The following is a 23,199-nucleotide window of genomic DNA, read 5'->3' as shown; positions in this document are numbered from 1 at the left end:
AATGAAGGAAGGAAGGGAAGGAGAAAGGAAGAAAAGCTTCCTTTTTTCTTTTTCACAATAAAAGCAGCAGGTACAAAATATTTGTCTTAAACATCTTAAATGAGAAACTTTGTACTATCATTTAAATACTTTCCTAAATCCAACCTAATTTCTCCTAACGCCAGTTACATTGTGTGGATGCATTTATGGTGCTGACCCAAGGCAGACACTCTGTAAATGCCCACCTGCCGCAGAGCTGGTACTCCGCCTGCTATTACAGACTCCTGCTGCTTGCACTAGCCCTGTAGTATCTTCGTTATTTGTGATCTTGTATTACAGGCACTTTTCTGCGGAGGCTCATGTGACATTAACATTTTCCTTGTCCTTCACTCCCTGCTCCCACCACACATCACAGGATTCAAGATGAGAGATAACTCCATTGGTAAGAGTTTGAACTGTGCCCAGGCAAAGCAGCCAATTTTTTAAAATCACCTTTTTTGAGATATAATTTGCACACCAGAAAATCCACACATTTAAAGCACACAGTTCAATGGTTTAAGTATATTCACAGGGATGTGATGTAAGTTTGGAACACTTTCAAAACCCCCAAAGAAACCCAGGGCCCATGAGCAGTCACTGCTCGCGCCACCCGCCCGGAGCCCTGGGCCACCGCTAAACTGCTTTCTGTCGCTACAGCATTTCATAGAATGAATCATGCAGCGTGGCCTTTGTGTCTTGTCTTCCACGTAGCATCATGCTTTTTCACGTTTCCCCCATGTCCCAGCATGTCAGTAGTTAGGTCTTTTTATTGCCAAGCAACATTCCATTGTGTGGATGCATTGCATTTTACTTACCTGTTCAGCAGCTGATGGACACAGAATAAATTCTTGAAGTCAGGTTGCTGGGATTTACCCAAGGTGATATAAAAAGATACAAAGTGGCAAATCAAGCACCACATACAAGAGGCAGAGAGCTCCCTTCTCCCTTAGTGGATGGAGAGAAAATGACCTGCCATGCTCACCTTTTCTGGTGCGTTTTTGCTCAACATTAAAGGGAAGACTCGCTCATGAAGCCAGTACTTGCGATCGCTGTTGCTACAGCCATACAGGAAGATATTATTCTTACGGCTGTGGCCGTGGAAATCGCAGTACAAGAGAATCTCCCTTTCTTCAAGAAGTCTGTTGAGGGGGGCAAACAAAGGACTCAGTGGACATCCAAATGCATGCAGATAATCGAGGATTATTTAGAGTCTCTTAAGTGTGTCTGTTGATACCTTCCCTTCCAAGAAAATTTCAGCCCCTAATGGCCTTCAAAGGACCCTACCTCCATCCTCAGCCCCTCCTGATGTGGACAGGGGTGGGGGGTAGGTAGGCCTTGTGTAAGTTGACAAGGAAGTGGAGAAAATCTGTTGAAAGTAACCCCACGCTGGTGTAGACCAGTGGAAAGCGGGGAGAGGTGGAGAGGCTGTAATTGCAGGGATAAAAAGAACCAAAGAAAGCCTTGGTTCCTCACTTTCTGGGGCTGGTTCCGACAAGGCTCAGATCTTCTTGGTTTCCTGATCACCCAGGGTACCTATTCAATCTTCCAAACAAGGTCACCTTTCCCATAATGAAAGGATGAAGAGTATGATAATATGCCACCCATTAACTATGTGTTGGGTACTATGCTGAATAGATCGCATGGGTTATCTCATTTAATCCTCACAGTAACCACCCAAGGTGGGTGTTCTTATCCCCATTCTACAGATGAGAAAGCTGAAGTGGAGCGGTTAAGTGACTTCCAAGGTCACGGGACCAGCCAATAATTAAACCGGGTCTTACAACCAAGCTTGTCTGACTCCCAAACATACGCCCTTAACCATTTTGCTACCAGCCCAACACTACTCCACCCTTTCACACAGATATGGTTAGAAGGTGTGTGCATTGACACATTCTTATGTGCTGGAGTTTCACTTCCAATGAAATGGAAGCTCTTTGAAGCGAGGTGCTATTACATCATAGCCTTCGACGGCTTTCATACAGGCTTGAAAAATGCTGATTTATTATTCCTTCCTCAATGACAGGCAATATAAGATGGTAATAAGAAACTCAGACTCCAGTCCTGGCTAGGTAGCTCAGTTGGTTAGAGCATCATCCCAATACAGCAAGGTTGTGGGTTTGATTCCCGAGTCAGGGCACACACGAGAATCAACCAATGAATGCATAAATAAGTGGAACAAGAAATCGATATTTCTCTCCCTCTCCCTCCTCTCAAATCAATCCAAAAAAAAAAAAAAAAAGCAAGCACAGACTCTGGAGCCAGAGAGCCTGTGTTTAAATATCTATTCTATCACTTACTATGCTAGGCCTTGAGCAAGTTACTTAACCTTTCTGGGCCTTAATTTCCTCATTAAAAAAAATGGGGATATTGATTGTGCTTATCCGTGGGGCTAATGTGAAGATTAAACGGGTTGAAGATTAAATGGGTCATAAGTATAAAGCACTGTTAATACTGACTGTCACCTCATACAAAAGTACTAATCGTTATGTACTATTTTTACACAACTCTCATCATGAAGACCTATGAAATCCTCTGACATCTGATCTTGTCCAATCATTTCACCTCTAAGTGAAATACCACTGGCTAAAAAGTTTCATGCTCAATTTGCACTCAGAGATAAGACCTGATTTAAAAGTTGGAAAGTGAACAAACCCACGTGACTACAAAGAGAATGGTAAAGACTGTCTACAAAGCCATTCCCACCTCCGACAACACCAGAAGAGACCTCACCCCTCCCCACCCCGCCATTAGACAGTAACCAGAGGTGGCTCAGCAGGTAAGGGCTCTCACCTCTTGATCATGTTCCTGGTGTACCAGATGCAAGGGAAAGACTCCTTCAGAATGGTCTTGTAATGCCTGTTCAGGTCCCTTCCAGCCAATGAACACCGGTAATTCCCCACAATCACCCCATCTGGGTTTAACATGGGGACCACTTTGAAGACAAAGATATCTCTGAGGAGCTCAGCATCTGGGGAGTTGCTAAGAATGAAGTCCAAAAACCCTCTCATGACCCAGGAGCCATTGCTTTCCCCCGGGTGGGCCCTGGCGCTCAAGACCACAGCTTTCTTTGCGGCAGCCTCTTGAGGGGTCCGGGATGGGTTGGTGATGGTGAGCAGGTAGACAGTATTTCCTGCCAGACTCCTGCATAAAGTTCGAAGTTTGCAGAACTGAGACTGGACCGGGTTGTTTGCCACTGACAGGAGGTAGTGTTGCAGATCGGTGTATGTATATGGGTAGAAGTGTGCAAAGAAGCAAGTGTCCTGGTCATGCGGGAACTGGATGGTCCACGTCAGACAGTAGAAGGGCTGCTGCCCACCGTCCGTGTTGTTCTTGTAGTACTTGATCTCACTTCCTTCTCTTCTCCAGCCAATGCTGTGGGCGTTGGCATCCAACTGGGAGTACATGAGTGGCTTCATCCCCACTGTGTACAGGCTCTTGGGTTTCAGCAAGTTGACAATGGTGAAGCGATAGGTGGCATCTTTCCTGGTGTTTTGAACTCGAAAATAAAACCACTGAGTGTGTTTGTTCGTGTAGAGGTCAGTTCGCAAGGTCAGCTCATACTCGTAGGTGTCTCTGTAATGAAGAATACTGAAGATTATCTCTGTAACACCACCCTCAAAATACTTTTTTCTTGGTAAAAATAGATCTCATTATAACAGAAAGCCTGCTACATCAAACATTTATTTTCTCGTTTACCCAGTTCTCCAACTCATGTATTAGGCTAACAGAAACTTGGGGAAAGAAAGTGGATTTGGGGTGGGACAGAAGAGTCTCAAAATTCACACTGTTGCACAGGATTTTGGGGAGCTCTGAGCTTCTCGGTCTTTCTAGAACACCCAGTAGTAGTTTCTAACCACTGCAATCCATTTCTCTGAAACACACCAAAACCAGTGAGCTGGAGCCCTTAGTGTTGGCTGCTAGCTACATCCTGGGCATCGCCGGTATGGACCAGGCCCGTAAGCTTCCTGTGCTAGTTTTATCTCTGATCATCAGCTGTTGAAGATAAAGGGGCTTTGCTGGAATGCATGCACCTTGTTTAAAAGAAACAGGACTAGCTTGCAGAAGAGGAAATACAAATGCCGAAAACACGTAAAGATACTCATCCACATGCATCATTAAAGAAATGCAGATTACAACGGGATGTTCTCTCCACCCTCTCATCATCACACACGGCTGACGGGAACTGCAATCACACTGGAGGGCAATGTGGCTGAAACTAGCAATACCAAAGTGTTCCAACTCTTTGACCCACCAATTTTGTAACAGAATTTATTCCATAAAAATATACATGCACAAGGGTGTTAATTATGTTCACCTGCTTAACAAAAAGTTGTAAATATCTTAACTCCTCATCAGTCAGGAACGGGGTAAATAATGTATGGAATATCCATATGATAGAATAATATAAACTATTAAAAATGAGCAGATACAAATGCAATATTGCCATAGGAAAACATCTAAAATGTATTAAGTGGAAACAACAATTTGCAAAACTGTATGTACACCATTATCCTATTTTTAACAATACATAAAATATGTGTGTATTACACGGAGAGAAAAAATTAATATATACCAGTATACATTGAACCGTTATCAGCTGCTGCACCCGGGAGGCATGATTATAGGACTCAAAAATTTAAAAATATTTAATTTATTTATTTTTAGAGAGGGGAAAGGAGGGGGAAAGAGAGGGAGAGAAACAGTGACCAGTTGCCTCCCTCCCTCTCCCTACTGAGGACCCGGCCCACAACCCAGGCCTGTGTCCCGACTGGGAGTCAAACAGGCAACCGTTTGGTTTGCAGGCAGGCGCTCAATCCACTGAGCCACAGCCAGGGCGAAATTTTATGTTAGGTATTTTTATTAATATAAATTTCAAATGAACACTAATTTCTTTTATAAGCAGAAAAAACAATTGGGATAAATGTTTATTCTGGGGGGAAAAATGAGGCACAATCTTTCCATTTCCCATCACCTGTCTTTTTCAGAAACATTCCTGACTCCTAAGGTGATTCTTTAGGACTCTTCTCAGTCACTTCAGTCACCCTCCCTTTGGGAAAACCTCTTTGCTACTCACACTCGGACAGCTTTTTGCAGGTTCCCACTCTCAAACCTGGATTCAAACAGGAGAGTGTTATCTTCTGGTCCCTGCAACGTGACAGCGAGTTCCTTGATAATTCCTCGTTTGCCTCCCACTCTGGAACTGGTGAAATAGGCACCTTTGGTGGGCACTGCGGATGGGACAGACACATTTAGGCCACCTTCCTCTCAGAATCCATTCACCCAGCAATATTCACTGTGCCCTTGTATGTGTTCAGCCAGTGCTGTTCTAGGTTAGCAACAATGAACATTAAAATTTTCAACGGTCCTTGCTGAGACTTTTAATTTTAAAGTGTGTTTCTTTCAAGGCCTGTTTAGAGCACTTCCTTTTGCTACAGGCTACCCTTGTCATCAGAGATACTGCTTGTACCCACTTAAACCCTAATTTAAAAGGATGTTGGCAAAAGATAATATTCTAAATGGAGCATCTGAAAACATTTGCAATCTTATTTAAAAACACAAAACAAAAAGCATCTATTTATTAATTTTAAAAGTATGAAGGGAAAAACAAAAAAGAGAGAACATAGTATACTCCATAAAATTTTTTGCCATATCCTTCCAGATTTAAATATAACAAAAATAGAAATTTGAGAATTGGCATGGGTGAATTTCCCTAAGTATGGAACCAAAATATCAGAGTTATTAGTAAAAAGTTTACAATTAAAGTTTTAACTTTGTTTTTAATTTTAATTTTTTATTGTTCAGTTACAGTTGTCCCCATTTTCCTCCCATTGCTCTCCTCTGCCTGCCCATCCCCCCTCAAAAGTTTTAACTTTAAAATGAAGCTAAAACAAAAAATTATGAACTTTATTTTACCTTACTTAACAAAATTTAGATTATAATCACAATCTCTAATACTTGAAATAATACAGAATCAATTGTTAATTTTTTTTTAGTGGGGCTGTAACTTTTCAGACAAATTCAGTAAGAATGCCATATAACATCTTTGGTTTTTGCAAAACTTTTTTTCAGGCTTCACAGTTTTCCCAAGGACTTCTGTTTGCGCCACAATATTCTCATCATTGTGTATAGAAGAACCTATTTGAGTCATCTTTTGTTGATTTTCTCTTTAATTGTTAACTGATAAAAAAATTCTAGGTTCTCATTTGTCAGTGGCTTTGCAAGTGATTCAAGCAATTCTGTAACATTCATCAACTTCATAAAATCCTGCATCTCTTGTTAAGAACCATAATTTCACTTTGCACTTATTTACTTTATTTGTATTATGTTGTCAGATGTTAACAACATCCACCAATCAGCAAGTGATTGACACCAACAAAGATGCTGACTACGGGACATCAAACAAACTAATATGCAAGGGGCCTTATTATACAAGTAGCCAGTTCACTAGTAGATACAGTAATACTATGATGACTTTTGCTCCCATGCAACCTCGTGTCGCTCTGGAGACCTTATAATAAACGAGAACAAAGGACAAACCGATCACGTAAAGAAGGGAGTGAAAGAAGAAAGCACAGAGGAAGGGGCTGAAGCACAGCCAGGAGTACGTGGAATCCAAGTACAAGCTGGGGACCCACGTGGTTCAGTCTTCATGAAACTAGTCGGAGTGAAGACCAGCAACCAGACGCCACGAATAAAGACATTTCAGTATTTTGTTGAGTCTCTTAGGTAACATTAAAGATCCATTTCATAGCCCAGAGTAATATTTCTCAAAGAGATATCAAACCAATTCTCTCCCCCCCACCCCCAATATTCTCATCGCATGTGTTGCTGTGGGGTCCCTAAACTGACGGACTCCCAAGTTTCCTCTGGAGCCCCAACTTCGCAGTTTTCTGTTTCTTCATTCCTCCAGTTAGGGGGGCTCAACTCTTCTTGATGAATGTAAAACACAAGATCGAGGCAGCTGCCACAACTGTGTGTTCGCAGGGCAGCAAGGGTGATAGGCACAAAAGCTGCCCTATCAGGAGAAAGCGCCCCCTGCCCCAGGGTTCCCTCCTGGGTAAGACACGCGGAAATCTCTCTGACTAGGGCAGAGGAAGCAGTGAGGATTCGCGGTCGTCTGGTTTACTGAAAATGACGCCAACCCTGGAAAATAGGCTCACAATCCTCAGAATTGCATAAGGCTGTAGAAACATTACATCCCCTTTATTTATAACCCGAGTCTACCCACTTACCCTCTACTTTTTTAGTGCCTCCCGAACTCCTCCTGAGACATCCCACCAGGGGGAGCTAGGCAGACTGTGAGTTGCTCCACCTTATCTACTTCATTGCATACGCCGCATCTTACCATGTATAATGTGCACCTATGCTTTTTCCCCAAACTTTCAGGGAAAAAAGCTTTCGTTTTAATTTTTTAATTCAATTTTTATTTATTTAGCTACTTGTTTTTTATATTAAAAGGAATTTTAGCATTTATTTTTGAACATATTATGGTACAAGAAATTTTATGTAACACATAATTACAAAACACAAGAACAGATACGGGTATTTTAGGTACTACCCATGTATGATGTGCATCCTTATTCTTCCCTCAAAAATTTGGGCAAAAAAGTGTGCATTATGCATGGCGAAGCACGATAGCTTTTCCCACCCAATTATTACTACCATGAGAGCTCATAATCAAGGCACCTGGGGGCAGAGCAATTACGTCAGCGCTGAGCCCTCTGGACTAACTGGCTCATTTTACTCTTCCAGTTGCAGGAACCGAAACACAGCGAGGACCCTCTCTCCTTTTTCTGGTTGTTTCTCCAAAAGCCTCCCCTCATGTCATTTCTTTAACACATTCTAATTCTACTAACTAAACTTAGTACATATTCCTCTTTCAATAAAACAGATTTCCTTCCTGATAATTATCTAGCAGGGATGATTTTCAAATTATGGGAATATTTTCTTACTTTCTATTTCTTGAATACAGCATTTCCCCAACTGCAGAGAATTCCTTTCCAGAAGTTCTAATGGGCTCTGGTGCCTGTGTGTGCAAGGAGCTTCAGATGGGTTTTTGGTGATGACAGAGGATGCCCTTGTCGGCAGATTCCTTACCTCCTCATGCTCCCCTCTATTATTAAGTTGGCACCCTGACATCATTAATTCAACATTTAATTCCCTTTCCTTTCTGTCGTAAATGTTAGTATTACCGCTTGTTCCACGTCCTCCCCAGCACTTACTACATTTTTATTATAGCTATTCTAGTGGGTGTGAAGTTATCCCTTTTTTCCATAAATACCCTTTATCAAGTTCACAGAATTCTCTTCAATTTCTGGTTCCCTGAATTTTCTTATCATGAAAGGCTGGATTTTGTCAAATGCTTTTACTGTACTTAGACGGTTGTTTTTTCCCCTTTGTTCTACTAATGTGGTTCCACTGGTTTTCCAGTGGTGAACCCTCCTTGTACCCCGGTCATGGTGTATAATCCTCTTAATATGCTGTTGGATTTGGTTTGCTGGTGTTCTGCTGAAAGGTTTTGCATTTATATTCATGAGGAACACTCATCGGTAGTTTTCCGGTGACGTCTTCGTCTGGCTTTCGTATCAGGACAGTACTGGCTTCACCAGGGAGTCGGTAAACATTCCCTCCATCTCCTCTGTTTTCAGAGTTTGTAAGGACTTAGTGCTATTCCATCGTTATTAAATGTTTCATATGGTTCAAACAAACCCTGTCAAGCCATCTGGGCCAGGGATTTCTTTGTGGGAAGATTTTAAATTACTAATTCAATTTCTTTGTTATAATCTATTCAGACTTCTAATTTGTCCCTGGGTCAGTTTTGGTCATTTGTGTCTTTCTAGCAATTGTTCCTTCTCATCTAAGTTCTCCAGTTTGTGGGCACGAAGATGTTGCTAGCAGAGCCTTGTAACTCTTTTGATTTCTGTAGAATTGATGTTTATGTTTCCTTTCATTGCCGATTTTGATAATTTGTGTCTCCTCTCCTTTTTTCTTGGTTTGGCTAGCCAAAGTTTGTCAATTTTGTTTTTCTTTCCAAAGATCCCACTTTTGGCTTGATTTTCCCTATTTTTCTGATTTCTACTTCACTGATTTCATTATTATCTTTATGATTTCCACCCTTCTGCTTGCTTTGGATTTATTTTGCTCTGATTTTTCAAATTTATTAAGGTAGAAGCGTTGGTAATTGATTTGAGATCTTTCTCATGCCCCGCCCCCTTGGCTGTCCTAAATTGTTCAACAGGTAAGAATTTTACAAACATTACTTACATTAGCGGTCACAGTGGAGCTGGGAGTACTGTGCCCTCCCCAAGCTGCACTGCGACAACCCCCGACAGTGTGGTGCGACTGTGGCTCTCTCCAAGGCCAGGCTCGTGCTGCCGACAGGTGTCGGCCCTCGCACCTCCCCGTGCTTGTGGACTGGCTCGGTGATCTGGTCCACACTGGGTGTCAGGGTTCCTTCTGATGGCCTTATGGAATGGATCAGTGAGAATAACCCCAAAGAATTTGTATGTGGAATCGTCACAAACCGGTAAGAATTCAGGACTCTCAGAGCCCCGGTCACGTCCAGCTCGTCCTTTGGCAACACACTGAAGGCTTCGAGCAAACATTAGCTGGCTAACACCATGATGGACAGGCTTGCCGCAGGCTGCACCCTTAGAAACCGGGCCTTTGTGGCCACCATGGTGCACACGAATCTGATGTACGAGTATGACGTAACCTTGCTTGACCCTGTATCACAGTCTGCTGTACCTTATCGGGCCAGGAGGGGCGGGGGGCCCTGTGGAGCACAGAGAGCTGGCAGTACTGCCAGCAGCAGGAAGCGCATTGCACCTGACTGCTCTGTCCTCCCCAGCTCTGGGAGCGCTCCCCAAGCGCCCATCTTGGCTTACCAGATGGTGTCTGCCAGACGGAAAGGAAGAGACTTTCTCCCACAACCCCTTTTGCGCTCTTCCTCTTCCTTTCAAATACATGCATTTAAAGCCATAAATTTACCTTGTAATGTTTATTTTTCACTCCAAAATATTTTTTTAACTCTCCTTGGGATATCTTTAATGTATGGGTTACTTAGAAACGTGTTGCTCAATTTCCAAATATCTATAGATTTCCCAAATGTCATTCGGTTGTTGATTTCTAATTTAATTTTCTAACTTGTTGTGGTCAGAAAATGTATTTTGTACCATTTCAATCCTTCCAAATAATAGGTATTAAGACTTGCTTTACAACCTAGCATATGGTGTATACTGGGGAATCTACTATGTGCCTTTGAAAAGAATGTGTATTTTGTTGCTCATTGGGCACAATGTTCTGCACACTTTAATAAAAGACACGGCGTCCTCCCCTAGGAAGCCTGCAACTCAACGCAGGAAACCACACAGTAAATGACAGTCACGCGCACATACTATAAAAGTACTCACCAAAGCACACATAGGAGGTGGAGAAAAGAAGAACAAGTTCCCCAAAGATCCAACATCTGAATTTCAGGAAGAGGAATAACAAGGGAAAAGCTATAAAATGAACTTGGAACTATTAAGAAAAAGGTACTGTCATTTAAAAAAAAAAGATTGCAATTTTAAAGCTGACTGGTCATGAATAGCCAGCCCCCCATTCCGGTTGGTTTGGAAAAGACAATTTATCGCTGAACTATGAATGTTTAGAAATCACGATTACAGAAAATATTTATGCCCCTGTCATGATTAACTACTCGCTGTTCAGTGTAATGACAATACCTGAGTCTAACTGGTAGACGACTGTGCCTTTTTCCTCTCCTACAATTTCTGGCACCTTTTCGTTTCCTGTAGGTTGATAAAAATATTCTGGTTGAGGTGGAACTCCCTCTGAAAGAAGACATTTAAAAAGTGCAAAATAAGCTAAGATATAAAAAGCGCTTTAGCAGAACCTAAATTTCTAGTGTTTATAAGTTGTTTTGCTTCTTTCCCTAAGACTATGAGGAGCCTTTCAATAAAAAAATGTAAGGTATAAATAGAAGATTTAAAAGGAAGCCGGAAAGGTCAACATAGTTGCTGCAATACGCTTCAAAATTTGGTCCCGAGCTTCCTTTTACAATCAGGAAAATATGATCAGCTACATACATTTTATTGTCATAGAGGAACAAGTTTATCAATTGTTTCGGAGAAAACAAGGCTTTTCCATTAACACTCAATTCTAAGAGATTTCTTGCATGCAACTTGGGCAAATTTTCAGTATCATTTTAAGTACAGAAGCCGTTGATGAAAGCCTGTATTTCGCTTCATGTCTTTCATGCTCGATGCTCCATGGTTGCCCAAACTCGACATGCTCTTTCTCCGTTTCCTCTAACTGGAATACTTTTCCTTGATCCTCTCAATCAGATCAGTTCTAGCTGCTCCTTCAGATCTCAGCTTAGGTTTCAACTCCCCTCGGAAACCCTCACTGATCTTCCAGGCTGGGGCTAAGCATTCCCAAAGGGACCAAGCTCCATGCAATTGCCGGGTTATCTCTTTCCACTTCCCCATTGGTGTGAGCACTCTAGGTGTCTCCACCTTGTTCATGACTGTATCTCTAACACCAAGCATAGGGCAGGTGCTTGATAAACATTTACTGAATGCATATCATATGAGGGAAGTGAGAAGAAAAGAAACACCCAGCTGTTTATCCAGCAGTCTAAAGCAGAGACGTGATGCTCGCTAGACGTAAGTGTCCTGGCAATTAGAAAAGTCCCCCCTTTTCAACGCAACGCACTTCTGAAAATGCTTCATCAACGGAGTGCTGAAGATTATATCTGCACCAATAGCTCAAAGATATGACCAGCAATGTCATTAAAAAATGCCTCTACCACTCCCATAAAAACTCCAATAAAATCAAAATGTAATGAAAAACAGTAAAAATGATGCTGGGGCATATAGGGTGTGCATCGACTATACCAAGGCTGGTAAAGAATACAACTTTTATGAAACTCAACTATGCATATTAATACTGAGATGGGAATAATCCAGAAAACAGATTTAAGTATGAATATATTTTGGCCTCTAGCAAGGTACTCCCCCATTCCAATAAACTCAGAAACATTCCAGTTTACATATTGGTGTAACTTTTGACTTTGGCGAGTGTGTATGAGTTTCCCAGAGCTTATTCATTTCAGGGTGAGATGACAAATGTTGAACCGGTCTGTCCCACACTTCAGGACACAGGACTTAAAACTGTGAGGTCTTGGAATCAAGTCTGTCGGAACAGCAAGACCACAAGGAAGCCACATTACCAATATGATGGATGTTTTCCTTGATGACCTCACATTCTATTGGCCATCTTGGAGCCTGCACTGGCTCGCTGCCAGAGAAAAAGGCAAAGAGATCTCGGGGTTCTTGAAGGCGTGGGTTTGCTTCACCAAACTCATCGTGAAGCAGCTGTCTGCTCTTGAGAAGCGGTGAACTCAGCACAAAAGAATCTGCCAAAGGGCAAGGGAATGAGTGAGCAGGTTCCTCTTCCTCCTTGGGAACTTCACTACTCAACTATAACAACTAAGCAACGTGAAGCACTGTATTAAAATATGGGCACAGACATGTAATCCTATGACATATTTCTCCTTCAAGGAGATGTACTCCGGGATGACAGCACCGAAATTATAAAAATCAAATTAAAATTCTGCACAGTCTATTAAATATGTCAGAGTAAGTCAGAAGAAACTCTTTTTTAAAAATCAGAGCTAATGAGTCTAATATATTTCAACAGTGGGTTGCAAATGAGTAAAAAGTTACTTAATGCGTTTTATTACTTTTGTTTAGAGTGAGCCAAGAGAAGGACCTTTCATTTCACCCATGAGCATTTTAGAAAAGTGTACATGAAACTTTATTTAAAACAATTTGCAACTTAAATTTCTACGTCATAATGCACCATTCAAAGGACAGAGAGACTTCTCAAACAGAGAATGATGAGGGAGTGGGAGAGTACTGTGCATGGTCAGGAGGGACAGAAAAAGAGCTCTTGGGAAGCAGAGAAGGAGAAAAAAGGGAGAAAAAGAAAGACTTTCAGGGAGAGAGAAAAAGAAAGGAAATGAGAGGAAGCACGAACAGAAAGAAACTGACAGGGGAAGGAAAGGCTGAAGGCCCCCAGGTGTGGTAGTTTCCAGTTCCGGGAGGAGAGCAGCAGGTGGAGACCTGTCCCACAAAGGAGTATGAGTTGTCTGGTTGGAGGGGCATGAAATACCTCTGCTCACAGCTTCTGTCTGTCTGTGCACAGCTGAAGAAGACAGACGGGGAGGCCCTAGAAAGAGGAAGGAGAAGGCGGCCTTGTCTCAGGGATCTTTGTCTTTCTTCTCTCTGCCCCCTTTCCCCTATCCCTTTCCATTCCCCACACCCACTTTGGGACCCAGTATTTCTACCTCTAAATCTTTTCCCCAATGTGTAATTGGGGGTGAGGGGAGGAACAACAAACATTTAAAAATATGGTAAAGCCCTGAGTGGTGTGGTTCAGTGTACTGAGCGCTGGCCTGCGAACCAAAGGGTTGCCAGATCAATTCCCAGTCAGGGCACATGCCTGGGTTGTGGGCCAGGTCCCCAGTAGGGGTACGTGAGAGGCAACCACATGTTGATGTTTCTCCCCTCTCTTTCTCCCTCCCTTCCAAAATAAATTAATAAAATCTTTAAAAAAAAGAAAAAGAAAAAATGTATAGACACACGAGGATTTTTTTTCCCCAAAAAAGAATGATAATAGCAGTGCTTATAGCTCCAGAAAAAATACAACTAAGCAACGAACAGATAGCCAACCTATCAGATGCACAGTTCGAAACACTGGTAATCAGGATGCTCACAGAATTGGTTGAATTTGGTCAAAAATTCGATGAAAAAAATGAAGGCTATGCTAAGTGAAATAAAGGAAAATGTACAGGGAACCAACAGTGATGGGAAGGAAACTGGGACTCAAATAAATAGTGTGGACCAGAAGGAAGAAAGAAACGTTGGACTAGAATAGAATGAAGAAACAGAATTCAAAAAATGAGGAGAGGTTTAGGAACCTCCAGGACATCTTTAAACATTCCAACATCTGAATCATAGGAGTGCCAGAAGGAGAAGAGAAAGAGCAAGAAATGGAAAACTTATTTGAACAAATAATGAAGGAGAACTTCCCCAATCTGGCAAAGGAAACAGACTTCCAGGAAGTCCAGGAAGCTCAGAGAGGCCCAAAGAAGTTGGACCCAAGGAGGAACACTCCAAGGCACATCATAATTACATTAGCCAAGATTAAAGATAAAGAGAGAATCTTAAAAGCAGCAAGAGAAAAGGAGACAGTTACCTACAAAGGAGTTCCTATAAGACACTCAGATGATTTCTCAAAAGAAACCTTGCAAGCAAGAAGGGGCTGGAAAGAAGTATTCAAGGTCATGAAAGGTAAGGACCTACATCCAAGATTACTCTATCCAGCAAAGCTATCATTTAGAATGGAAGGGCAGATAAAGTGCTTCCCAGATAAGGTCAAGTTAAAGGAGTTCATCATCACCAAGCCCTTATTATATGAAATGTTAAAGAGACTTATCTAAGAAAAAGAAGATAAAAAATATGAACAGTAAAATGACAACTCATAGTTATTAACAACCGAACCTAAAACAAAAACAAAAACACACTAAACAAACAATTAGAACAGGAACAGAATCACAGAAATGGAGGTCACATGGTGGGTTATCAGCAGGGGAGAGAGTGGGAAAAGGTACAGAGAATTAGTAGCATAAATAGTAGGTAGAAGATAGGCAGGGGGAAGTTAAGAATAGTATAAGAAATGTAGAAGCCAAAGAACTTATATGTATGACCCATGGACATGAACTAAAGGGGGGAATGCGGGTAGAAGGGGGTGTGCAGGGCAGAGGGGAATAAAAGTGGGAAAATGGGACAACTGTTGTAGCATAATCAATAAAATATATTAAAAAAATCCTTTGATTTGTCACAAATATATATATATATATTTTCAATTTTCTTTTATTGATGGTACTTGTTTCAATACAGAAGTTTAACTTTTTGTAAAAATTATCAATGTTTTAGTTTATGGCTTTGGGTCTTGTGTCATTCAAAGGTTTTAACTAGAAAAGGAATACAATCAGATTTGGAAAAAAAAAAAAAAACCACTGCTGTGTACAAAATGCATTGGAAAGGGGCATGATGGAACAGGAGAAGCCAGGAGACCAATTATGAAGCTGTTTCAATAGTGACAACTGATGGCAGCTTGGGCTGGGACAGGGAGGATGTAGCGTAAAGAGAAGTGAGTTGAATATGTTTGGTTGAATATGTATTGAGGGAGAAATTCAACTGAACTCTTGCCTTGGATTCTAGAATAAACCTCTGGAATACCTGTAGAAAATTATTTTTTGCTTAAGCTAGCTGGAAGTAGTTTCCACCACTCTCATGCAAAGAGCCTTAACAAATATATCCAACAAAACTGTGTGAAAAGTCAGTATTTTAGTGCTGACCAGTGTGGCTCAGTTGGCTGGGTCCCTCCTGCAAAGCGAGAAAGGTGGCTGGTTCAATTCCTGGTCAGGGCACATGCCTGGGTGGATCTCACAAAGATGTTTCTCCCCCTTCCCTCTTTCTCTCTCGAAAAATAAATAAATAAAACCTTAAGAAGAAAAAGCCGATGTTTTACTCTTGAGCAGAGTCTTAACAAATTCGCCAACAATTGAGGAAGACAACCCAGAACGTATAGTATTTTAATTTAAACCTATGATCCAAAGTAGACCTAGTGAAGACAATTAAAAAAAATCCTCACCCAAGGACATTTCTTCACTGCTTTTAGAAAGAGATGAAGGGAAAAAAAAAAGAGAAAAAGAAAGAAAGCGGGGGAGGGAGGGAGGGAGAGAGCTAAACATCCACGGGAGAGGTAAGCATCAACTGGTTGCCTCCTGGACGCTCCCACACTGGGGACTGAACGTAGGTATGTACCTTGACTGGGAATCAAAACTGCAACCTTTTGGTTACGGGATGATGCTCCAATCAACTGAGCCACACTAGCCAGGGCTAGAGAGAACATTTTTGAGTGATGTCAGAAACAGTGGCCAAGGCTGCTTCTCTGGCTTCTCCTACACTGGGCCATGTTCTCCCGAATACCCAGAGCAGTTGCTCAAGCAGAGAGGGTTCTGGGGCTCATACACACTGATCATTACTCACACAGAAGCTTTTCCTTTTGCAGGGGTCTGGTATCAAATCATCTCTTTCCCTAAAGGAGCCACCCAAGAGGAATCGGGGATTATCCTTCCAAACATGCTGGTGTGGGTCAGAGTTTGGGAAACTCCCTTTCTGAGCTAAGAAAAGATGGTTTAATTAAAGGTGCTGGAAGATTGGTTCACCACCTCCAACATCTAGGTCTGTACCAACACCACCACTACCAAACCCCACTACCACAGGCCTTTACAATGAATACCTCTCACTTCCCAAAGAGTTTTCACATTCCAATTTACTTGAGTTAAACATCATTTCCCCCATTTTACAGGAAGGAGAAGACCTGAGAAGCAGCGTGGATAGTTGAAAAAGAAAGGGCTTGGGAGGCAGAGAGACCTAGTAGCTCTAAGAGTGGCCGAGAGAGCCGGCCCAAGCGCAGGCTGGTACTCAGAGTGGGAGCGAAGCCCTGGTGCCAGAGCTGCTTCGTCCCGAGGGCTCTGCTGAACCTGGCGAACTGGATGTATGGTTTTCAACAAATCAGTAATCAGTTAAAAAATGAAATAGTTAATAAGAAAGTATAACAAGGTTGATAGCAATAAAGTCAATATCAAAACTTTGTTTCTCAATAACAGGAATAAAATTAGAAAATCAGAATTAAAAAGACATAATTTATAACAGCATAAAGTATGACATTTTATGAAAAAAGTCATAACACTTTATTGGGAGAAATTAAGGAAGACCTAAGTAAATGGGGAATTAGACTAAATTCATAGACTGGAGAAACCAGTATCAGCCAATTCTCAGTTCTTGTGAAATTAGAGTCTATAAATTCAGTGCAATACCAATAATTTTTTTTAAACATCACAAGGCAATTCTAAAATTATATAAAAAGGCAAGAATAACCAAGACAATTCTGAAGAACAATCTGGAAGATGTGCCTTTCCAGATATTAGGAATGTACTAACTAAAGGTAATAATAATGTCTCATGACACAATCCGGCATATTGGAGTTTTAAGGCAAAAAAGACTATTTTAATGCCACACAGCATAATTAACAAAGGGTATTATTGTAAGGGAAGACAAACAGACAATGGGGAAAGGAAGCACTTTTCACTAATGGTGCTTGACAAATTCGTCATTTGTTGATCCAAGCATAACCCTCTCAGTTAATGAGATATTTTACTTCATGAACCCAGGAAAGGTGATGCTAGACAGGAACGAGATACTGGAGCAGGATGGTAGAAGCTAGGAAAGTTCCTGGGCTAGCGGAATGGGGAGACTGAGACCAGATAATTAAACAAGGCCAAACAATTTGAACCACTTCCAGCCACTTAGTGAATCTCGGGACCTCAGCTTCCCTAACCAGGGACACCTGAGAGCAAATGGTTTCTACGGCTCCTCCCTCAGCCAAGAATACATAGCTTACATCACCCTGGTCAGGGAGACAGAGGACAGGGACCCAATTAATGCCAATTATGCCAGCTAAACACAAGAAAGGATGAAGTCGGGGGGACAAATAACACAAACTCAATTAGAGTCTGACAGCCCCGAGATAAAGCAGTAAAGCACACCAACAAGGAATCCCAGACTCCCCTGGGCACTCGTTTTGATGCATCGGCAGATGAAAAACACATCTGGAAAGCTGATGAATACCCTACTGAAACCCTCCCCTGAGATTCTCCCCCCAGTCCTCAAGAAAGAAAAAAACCCCTTAAGACAAAGACCCAGAGCGGCTGGCTCTAGAGCAGGGCCATGCCCCTTCTCCCACGCGAACTTTTTACTTCCCTCCTAAGCTCTAAGGGTCCCCACTAGACTTGCAGTCAGGGGAGCCCTGGGCACCAGCAGCTCGTTCCAGGCTAACCCCCGATCCTGTGTCCAAGGTCCCTTGGCCTTGTACCCTAAGCCCTTCCTTTGTTTCACTGTCCCAGCTTTAATAAACGTACTCTCAAATTCACCTGGACTCTTGTGGTGAAATCTGTCCTGCATGAAGTCAAGAACCAACCCACTACCGGCTCTGGGCCCGGTCCCCATCCGGTGACAATATTACCTTTATAGTAGCCATAGTACCGGAGGTGACGGTACATAAAGTCTTCATAGGGATCAAGACGAGTCTGTGAAAGGAAAGGCCATTTAAATCCGGAAAGTCCTTTCAAATACTACTGACAAAAGGCACACAAGCATTGTTGCAGGGGAGAGTATGCCTGAGGACTTCCCTCAACAAGCCAAGTGAAAGACATTCACAGAAACCATTCTGTCCTGGGGATCAAGACCTCCAGCTAGAAGAAGGTACACCTTCCGATTGTACCGGGTTTCTGCGGAGTTCCTGGAGAGGGGCGTGTACCCACCTCCTGCTTTAGGTCTGTTTCCAGCGCTGGGAACATGTTACTGCTGTATGGTATACCGAAGATCAGTCACCTCGGCATCCAGCCACAGCCCCTGCCCGACTTCCAAAAGGGCAGCTGACTGCACAACAGATAAACAACAACAGGACAATTGAAAAGCTTGTCCATGTTCACCACTCCCACCCTTTGCTCCCGCAGCTCCCGTGCGGTTTTAGGACGTCCTGCCACGTCGCTCCCTCTTCCCTGCCAACTCAGCCTCTGCTCAGAGCCCCCGCTGGTGGTTCCCTCTGCGGCACGGAGGCGCACCCGAAGAATTAGGGAGGTGACCTGTGTTCCAGCATTCTCCTCCCCAGGCGCCCTGTTTGCAGGCCGCAGGATGCCCGCCACCAGAACGCCGCAAGAAAGTGAAAAAATGAGAACGGGCGGATACGGCGAGTTTGTTTGAGGTAGATGGAAAGGAAAGGTCAGAGGCTCAGAGAGTGGGCTCCGAAAAGGACATGCAGGGGTTCACGGCTTCCTGGTCTGGGGGGAGGTGGTGGAGGGAAGTTACCTGCAGGGTGGGCGGCGGGGTGGACTTCTTAGAAGGGCAGAGGGAAGCAAGCCGCCACCTCCACGCTCCCGCCGTCCTGGGCGCAGCACCTGCGGCGGCAGGAACGCCTGAACGAGGTGGGAGGCCGAGGCACAGCAGGTACAGATGCCCCGCTGGCACCTGGCGGCAGAAGAACCACGTTCACCCACCACTTGCTGCAGCAGCCCGCGTAACCTAGCAACTGCAAAACGGAAGCGGGCGGCGCGCGCTTCCGGGGAGGGAGGCCCCGCCTAACGAGGAGAGGTTTTTTTACTTCGAAGTGTGAAAGAAAACGTGGATGGGCTGCCTCTCACACGCCCCCTACTGGGACCTGGCCCGCAACCAGGCCCGTGCGCCGACCGACCGGCAATCTGCCAGCGACCCTCCAGATTGCAAACCAGCGTTGTTTGCAGAGCCACCCGCCAGGGCCGGCAAAGTCGCGGTTTGAGTCCTTTTCGTGCATGATGCGGCACCACTTCTGGGTCGTCGGTCGCAACGGGTGGCGGAATACAGAGCCTGAAGTCAACATACCCCAAACTTGTTTGCTGCCCCTCAGCTTCAGCTAACAAGCGTTGCCGACGGGGTGCCACTCTCACATCCGTTTCTCTCCCTGTCCCCCGCCCCGCCCCTGTCTGAAATGCAACGAAAAATGTCCTCTGGTGAGGATTAAAAAAAAAAAAAAAAAAAAAAAAAAAAAAAGATTAACTTAAAATAAGGCTTGGTTACCTAATCACGGTGTTAAGTTTACAAGAGCAAAAGGACAGACCATCAGAAGTATTAAAAAAAGAGGCTTTATTTGAGCATATATACAAATTTACAAGGTCAGAAACTGGATAAATACAAACAGCTTTAAAACACAATTTGACTTTTCTTCAGTTTAAAGTGATTTTTACCTGATTGTGGTACAATAGAAAATACAAAACAGTAAACTGTTTTTTAAATACTGGAATTTTATGGAAAATAGTTCACACATAGAAGGGAGGTGGATTTTGGAATACGGTAAGACAACGGAGACATCAACATACAGTGGAGTGGCTCTGGCTACAGGGATGGCCACAGATGTAACGGGGTTCCTCAAAGCCAAAGACAAGAACACGTGCTGCCGCCGCTGGTACTGAAATGGAAGTGTTTCATCTTGTGCATGAAATGACAGCCACCAATTCCAGAGTGTGTGAGCTGTAGGTTTAAGAGCCCCGCCACCTGCCAACACAAGGCAAACAGCAGCCGGACCCAACTCCGCACTTCAGGGGGGCCGAGCAGAGGAAGCATCAGGGAGACTGTGACACCCCAGGGAAGCGAGGCAGCCGCCAGAGCTGCCTCCTAATTGCACTTGTGGAGCGGGGTGGGAGCGCTCCTCGCTGGGGCGCATCATGGGCCTCCTCCATCAGGAAGGGAAATCGCTCACTTTCTGTCAGGGTCCTCTGCAGAGGTGTCAGCCTCACGAGCCACACGGTCCAGGCTGATGAGGTGACGTACCTAGCATGCTGAGTTTGCCAGTATGACAATAAAGGCAGCCAGGCCCAAGCATTCAGTCACCCCACCCTTCGGCAAAAGAGAAGAAACTGCATCTCACGCGTGTGAAATGCTGTGTGTGTGTGTCCTCGCCCAGAAAATTCATATGCTCCCCCCCTCATAGCATTTAGTTTATTGACAACAGTAAAACAGGTTAAGACTCTGAACACACACACACACACAAAGAACTGAAAACAAAACAGAACAAAAACTATGTGTTTGGAGTCATTTTCCTTCGCTTCAGTCTTGCTCGCCAATCCTCAGGAAGGGCTTCAAAATTAGCATTTCTTTCTGCCATGCCACTGTGAGAACAACATATAGATTACTTCACCAGGAAAAAAAAAAAGGAATAAAACCGTTTATTTCCTGCCAAAAATATCTAACTGAAACAGATGTGAAAGTTTCAAGATGTGAAAATGCTTCTAGTTTCTCAGCTAAGAAATTCTTTATCAAATTTCTTTGATGGGTCAATGAAAGACATGCACACACTTCATATAGTTTTATCTGTATGCTAGTGCATACATTTATGTATCTTTAGCAACCACTAGAGCCACATTAAAGGAATAAAACACATTCTTATCAAAGTTTTATGTGGTCTCCGAAGTTATTCTTTAAAGAAGATATATTTAACCTTCAATATACCACCAGGAACCTTTGCACCTAATGTTTTTGAGATTCTCTTTTGACCAGTTCTATTCATAAAGATTGGTATTTCATGGCTTATTCAGTCATCTAAAAAAAAAGATTAGCCCTGGCTGGTGTGGCTCAGTGGAATGATGCCAGCCTGAGAACCAAAGGGTCACTAGGTTCAATTCCTAGTCAGGGCTCATGCCTGGGTTGCGGGGCCAGGTCCCCAGTAGAGGGCTCGAAAGAAGCAGCCACACATTGATGTTTCTCTCCCTCTCTTTCTCCTTCCCTTCCACGCTCTCTAAAAATAAATAAAATCTGCCCTGGCTGGTGTAGCTCAGTGGGTTGAGCATGGGCCTGTGAACTAAAGGGTCACCGGTTCAATTCCCAGTCAGGGCACATGCCTGGGGTTGCAGGTCAGGTCCCCATTTGGGCATGTGTGAGAGGCGACCAATCAGTTTTTCTCTATTCCTCTCTCTCTCTCTCAAGTAAATGAATAAAATCTTAAAAAAAAATAAAGCTCTCAGATTCTATCTTGCAATTATCAGAATGGGTATACTAGACTCTTTTCAAAGTCTAAAATAATCTAAGATAAATTACAGGATTGTTGGGATTTCCCTCCATCATTTTAAGTAGTTTGCTATTTCATCATTGTAGGAATTAATCATTATTGAATTCCCAGCAATACTAAAAAAAAAAGAAAAAGGACTAAAACAATATAAAACAAACCAATCCTGAATAATAATGGAATCACCTATAAGGATATTGCAAAAGTGAAATAAATCGTCACTAATACCATCCCTCAGTTTTCTAATTATGTTGCCCAAAACAGTGTATCGAGTCTGGAGAAGACACCTGCATATTTTTTTTTTTCTTTTACAAATATAAAACAAAGTGACAGAATGGCATTGTAGATTCTAACTATGATAAAACTGACCAAATAAGTAAAATCTCAGATTATGTGTTAAGACTATATTCTTTTTTAGAAAAGATATTTTATTTTTAGAGAGAGGGGGAGGGAGGCAGAAAGACAGGGAGAGAAACACTGATGTGTGGTTGCCTCTCAAGTACCCCCTAATAGGCACCAGGCCCGCACCCAGGCATGTTCCCTGACTGGGAATTGAATCAGTGACACTGATTCGCAGGCTGGTACTCAGTCCACTGAACCACACTAGCCAGGCATATATATATATACACACATATTTTAAGATTTTTATTTATTTATTTTTAGAGAGGGGGAAAGGGAGGGAGAAAGAGAAGGAGAGAAACATCAATGTACACTCATTCATGCCCCCTACTGGGGATCTGGCCTGAAGACCAGGCATGTGCCGTGACTGGGAACTGAACTGGCAACCCTTTGGATTGCAGGCCTGTGCTCAATCCATTGAGCTACACCAGCCAGGGCCAGAAGACCATATTCTAAATGATTTTCTCAAATTCAAGACTGGTGAGTAAACAATATTTCCTAAGAACAAAAAGGAAATACAGTATTCTCATTCAAAAGGAACAACTTCATTACCCAGTATGTTGTAACAAGAACCTAGACCAGCTCATTTTCCTAAAAAGATGTGTGACAGGAATCTTTCTGGTTTTATGATGCTACATGCTAAAATTTATTTGATAGGGTTCTCAAGTGGAAAAATGCTGAAAGCAGATAGGTAGTGATTGGAGAAAAATAGATATTTTAGAAACAAGTAAATTCAACTGGTGTTTATGTGTCCAAAAATGAAAATATTTTGGATTATAAAGCAAAGAATGGCTATCTTCTCCCAAATGTTTTCAGAAGTACTGTATTTATGGATACTGCTACTTCAAACACCAGAATAATAAACGAGACCTATCAGAGATGAATTTGAAATCTGGCATCGCTATTTATGATATGAATATGGTCCAGGTTATGCAAGACAATTGAGCAACATTAGAAGAATGTTGCTCATTTCAATATGTATACCTTCAAAACTAGGAAAATAAAAAAAAAATTGAATTAGCTATGTTTAAATTCTTAAAATTTCTAATATAC

At 42.7% G+C, this 23,199-nt stretch overlaps 2 protein-coding genes across 2 annotated transcripts in view; both read right to left on the bottom strand.

The window, feature by feature from the left end:
* Positions 1-19,230, bottom strand: part of AGBL2 (AGBL carboxypeptidase 2) — a 34,971-nt gene extending 15,741 nt beyond the window's left edge. Inside the window, 11 exon segments of the mRNA XM_024559039.3 lie at positions 1,001-1,157; positions 2,809-3,591; positions 5,093-5,246; positions 10,743-10,850; positions 12,251-12,436; positions 13,195-13,251; positions 16,140-16,163; positions 16,166-16,273; positions 18,178-18,241; positions 18,476-18,593; positions 19,023-19,230. Coding sequence (XP_024414807.2) covers positions 1,001-1,157; positions 2,809-3,591; positions 5,093-5,246; positions 10,743-10,850; positions 12,251-12,436; positions 13,195-13,251; positions 16,140-16,163; positions 16,166-16,273; positions 18,178-18,241; positions 18,476-18,511 — 1,677 coding nt within the window. The 5' untranslated portion in view covers positions 18,512-18,593; positions 19,023-19,230.
* Positions 19,231-19,815: 585 nt separating this feature from the next.
* FNBP4 (formin binding protein 4) overlaps positions 19,816-23,199 on the bottom strand; it is a 32,992-nt gene continuing 29,608 nt past the window's right edge. Inside the window, exon 17 of the mRNA XM_053924345.2 lies at positions 19,816-20,854. Within this exon, the coding sequence (XP_053780320.1) occupies positions 20,764-20,854 (91 nt within the window). The 3' untranslated portion in view covers positions 19,816-20,763. The remainder of the gene's footprint in view (positions 20,855-23,199) is intronic.

This window comes from Desmodus rotundus, chromosome 5, assembly GCF_022682495.2.
Source record: "Desmodus rotundus isolate HL8 chromosome 5, HLdesRot8A.1, whole genome shotgun sequence".
NCBI lineage: Eukaryota > Metazoa > Chordata > Mammalia > Chiroptera > Phyllostomidae > Desmodus > Desmodus rotundus.
Note: the sequence above shows the minus strand (reverse complement) of the source record. Positions and strands in the feature narration are given on the sequence as shown.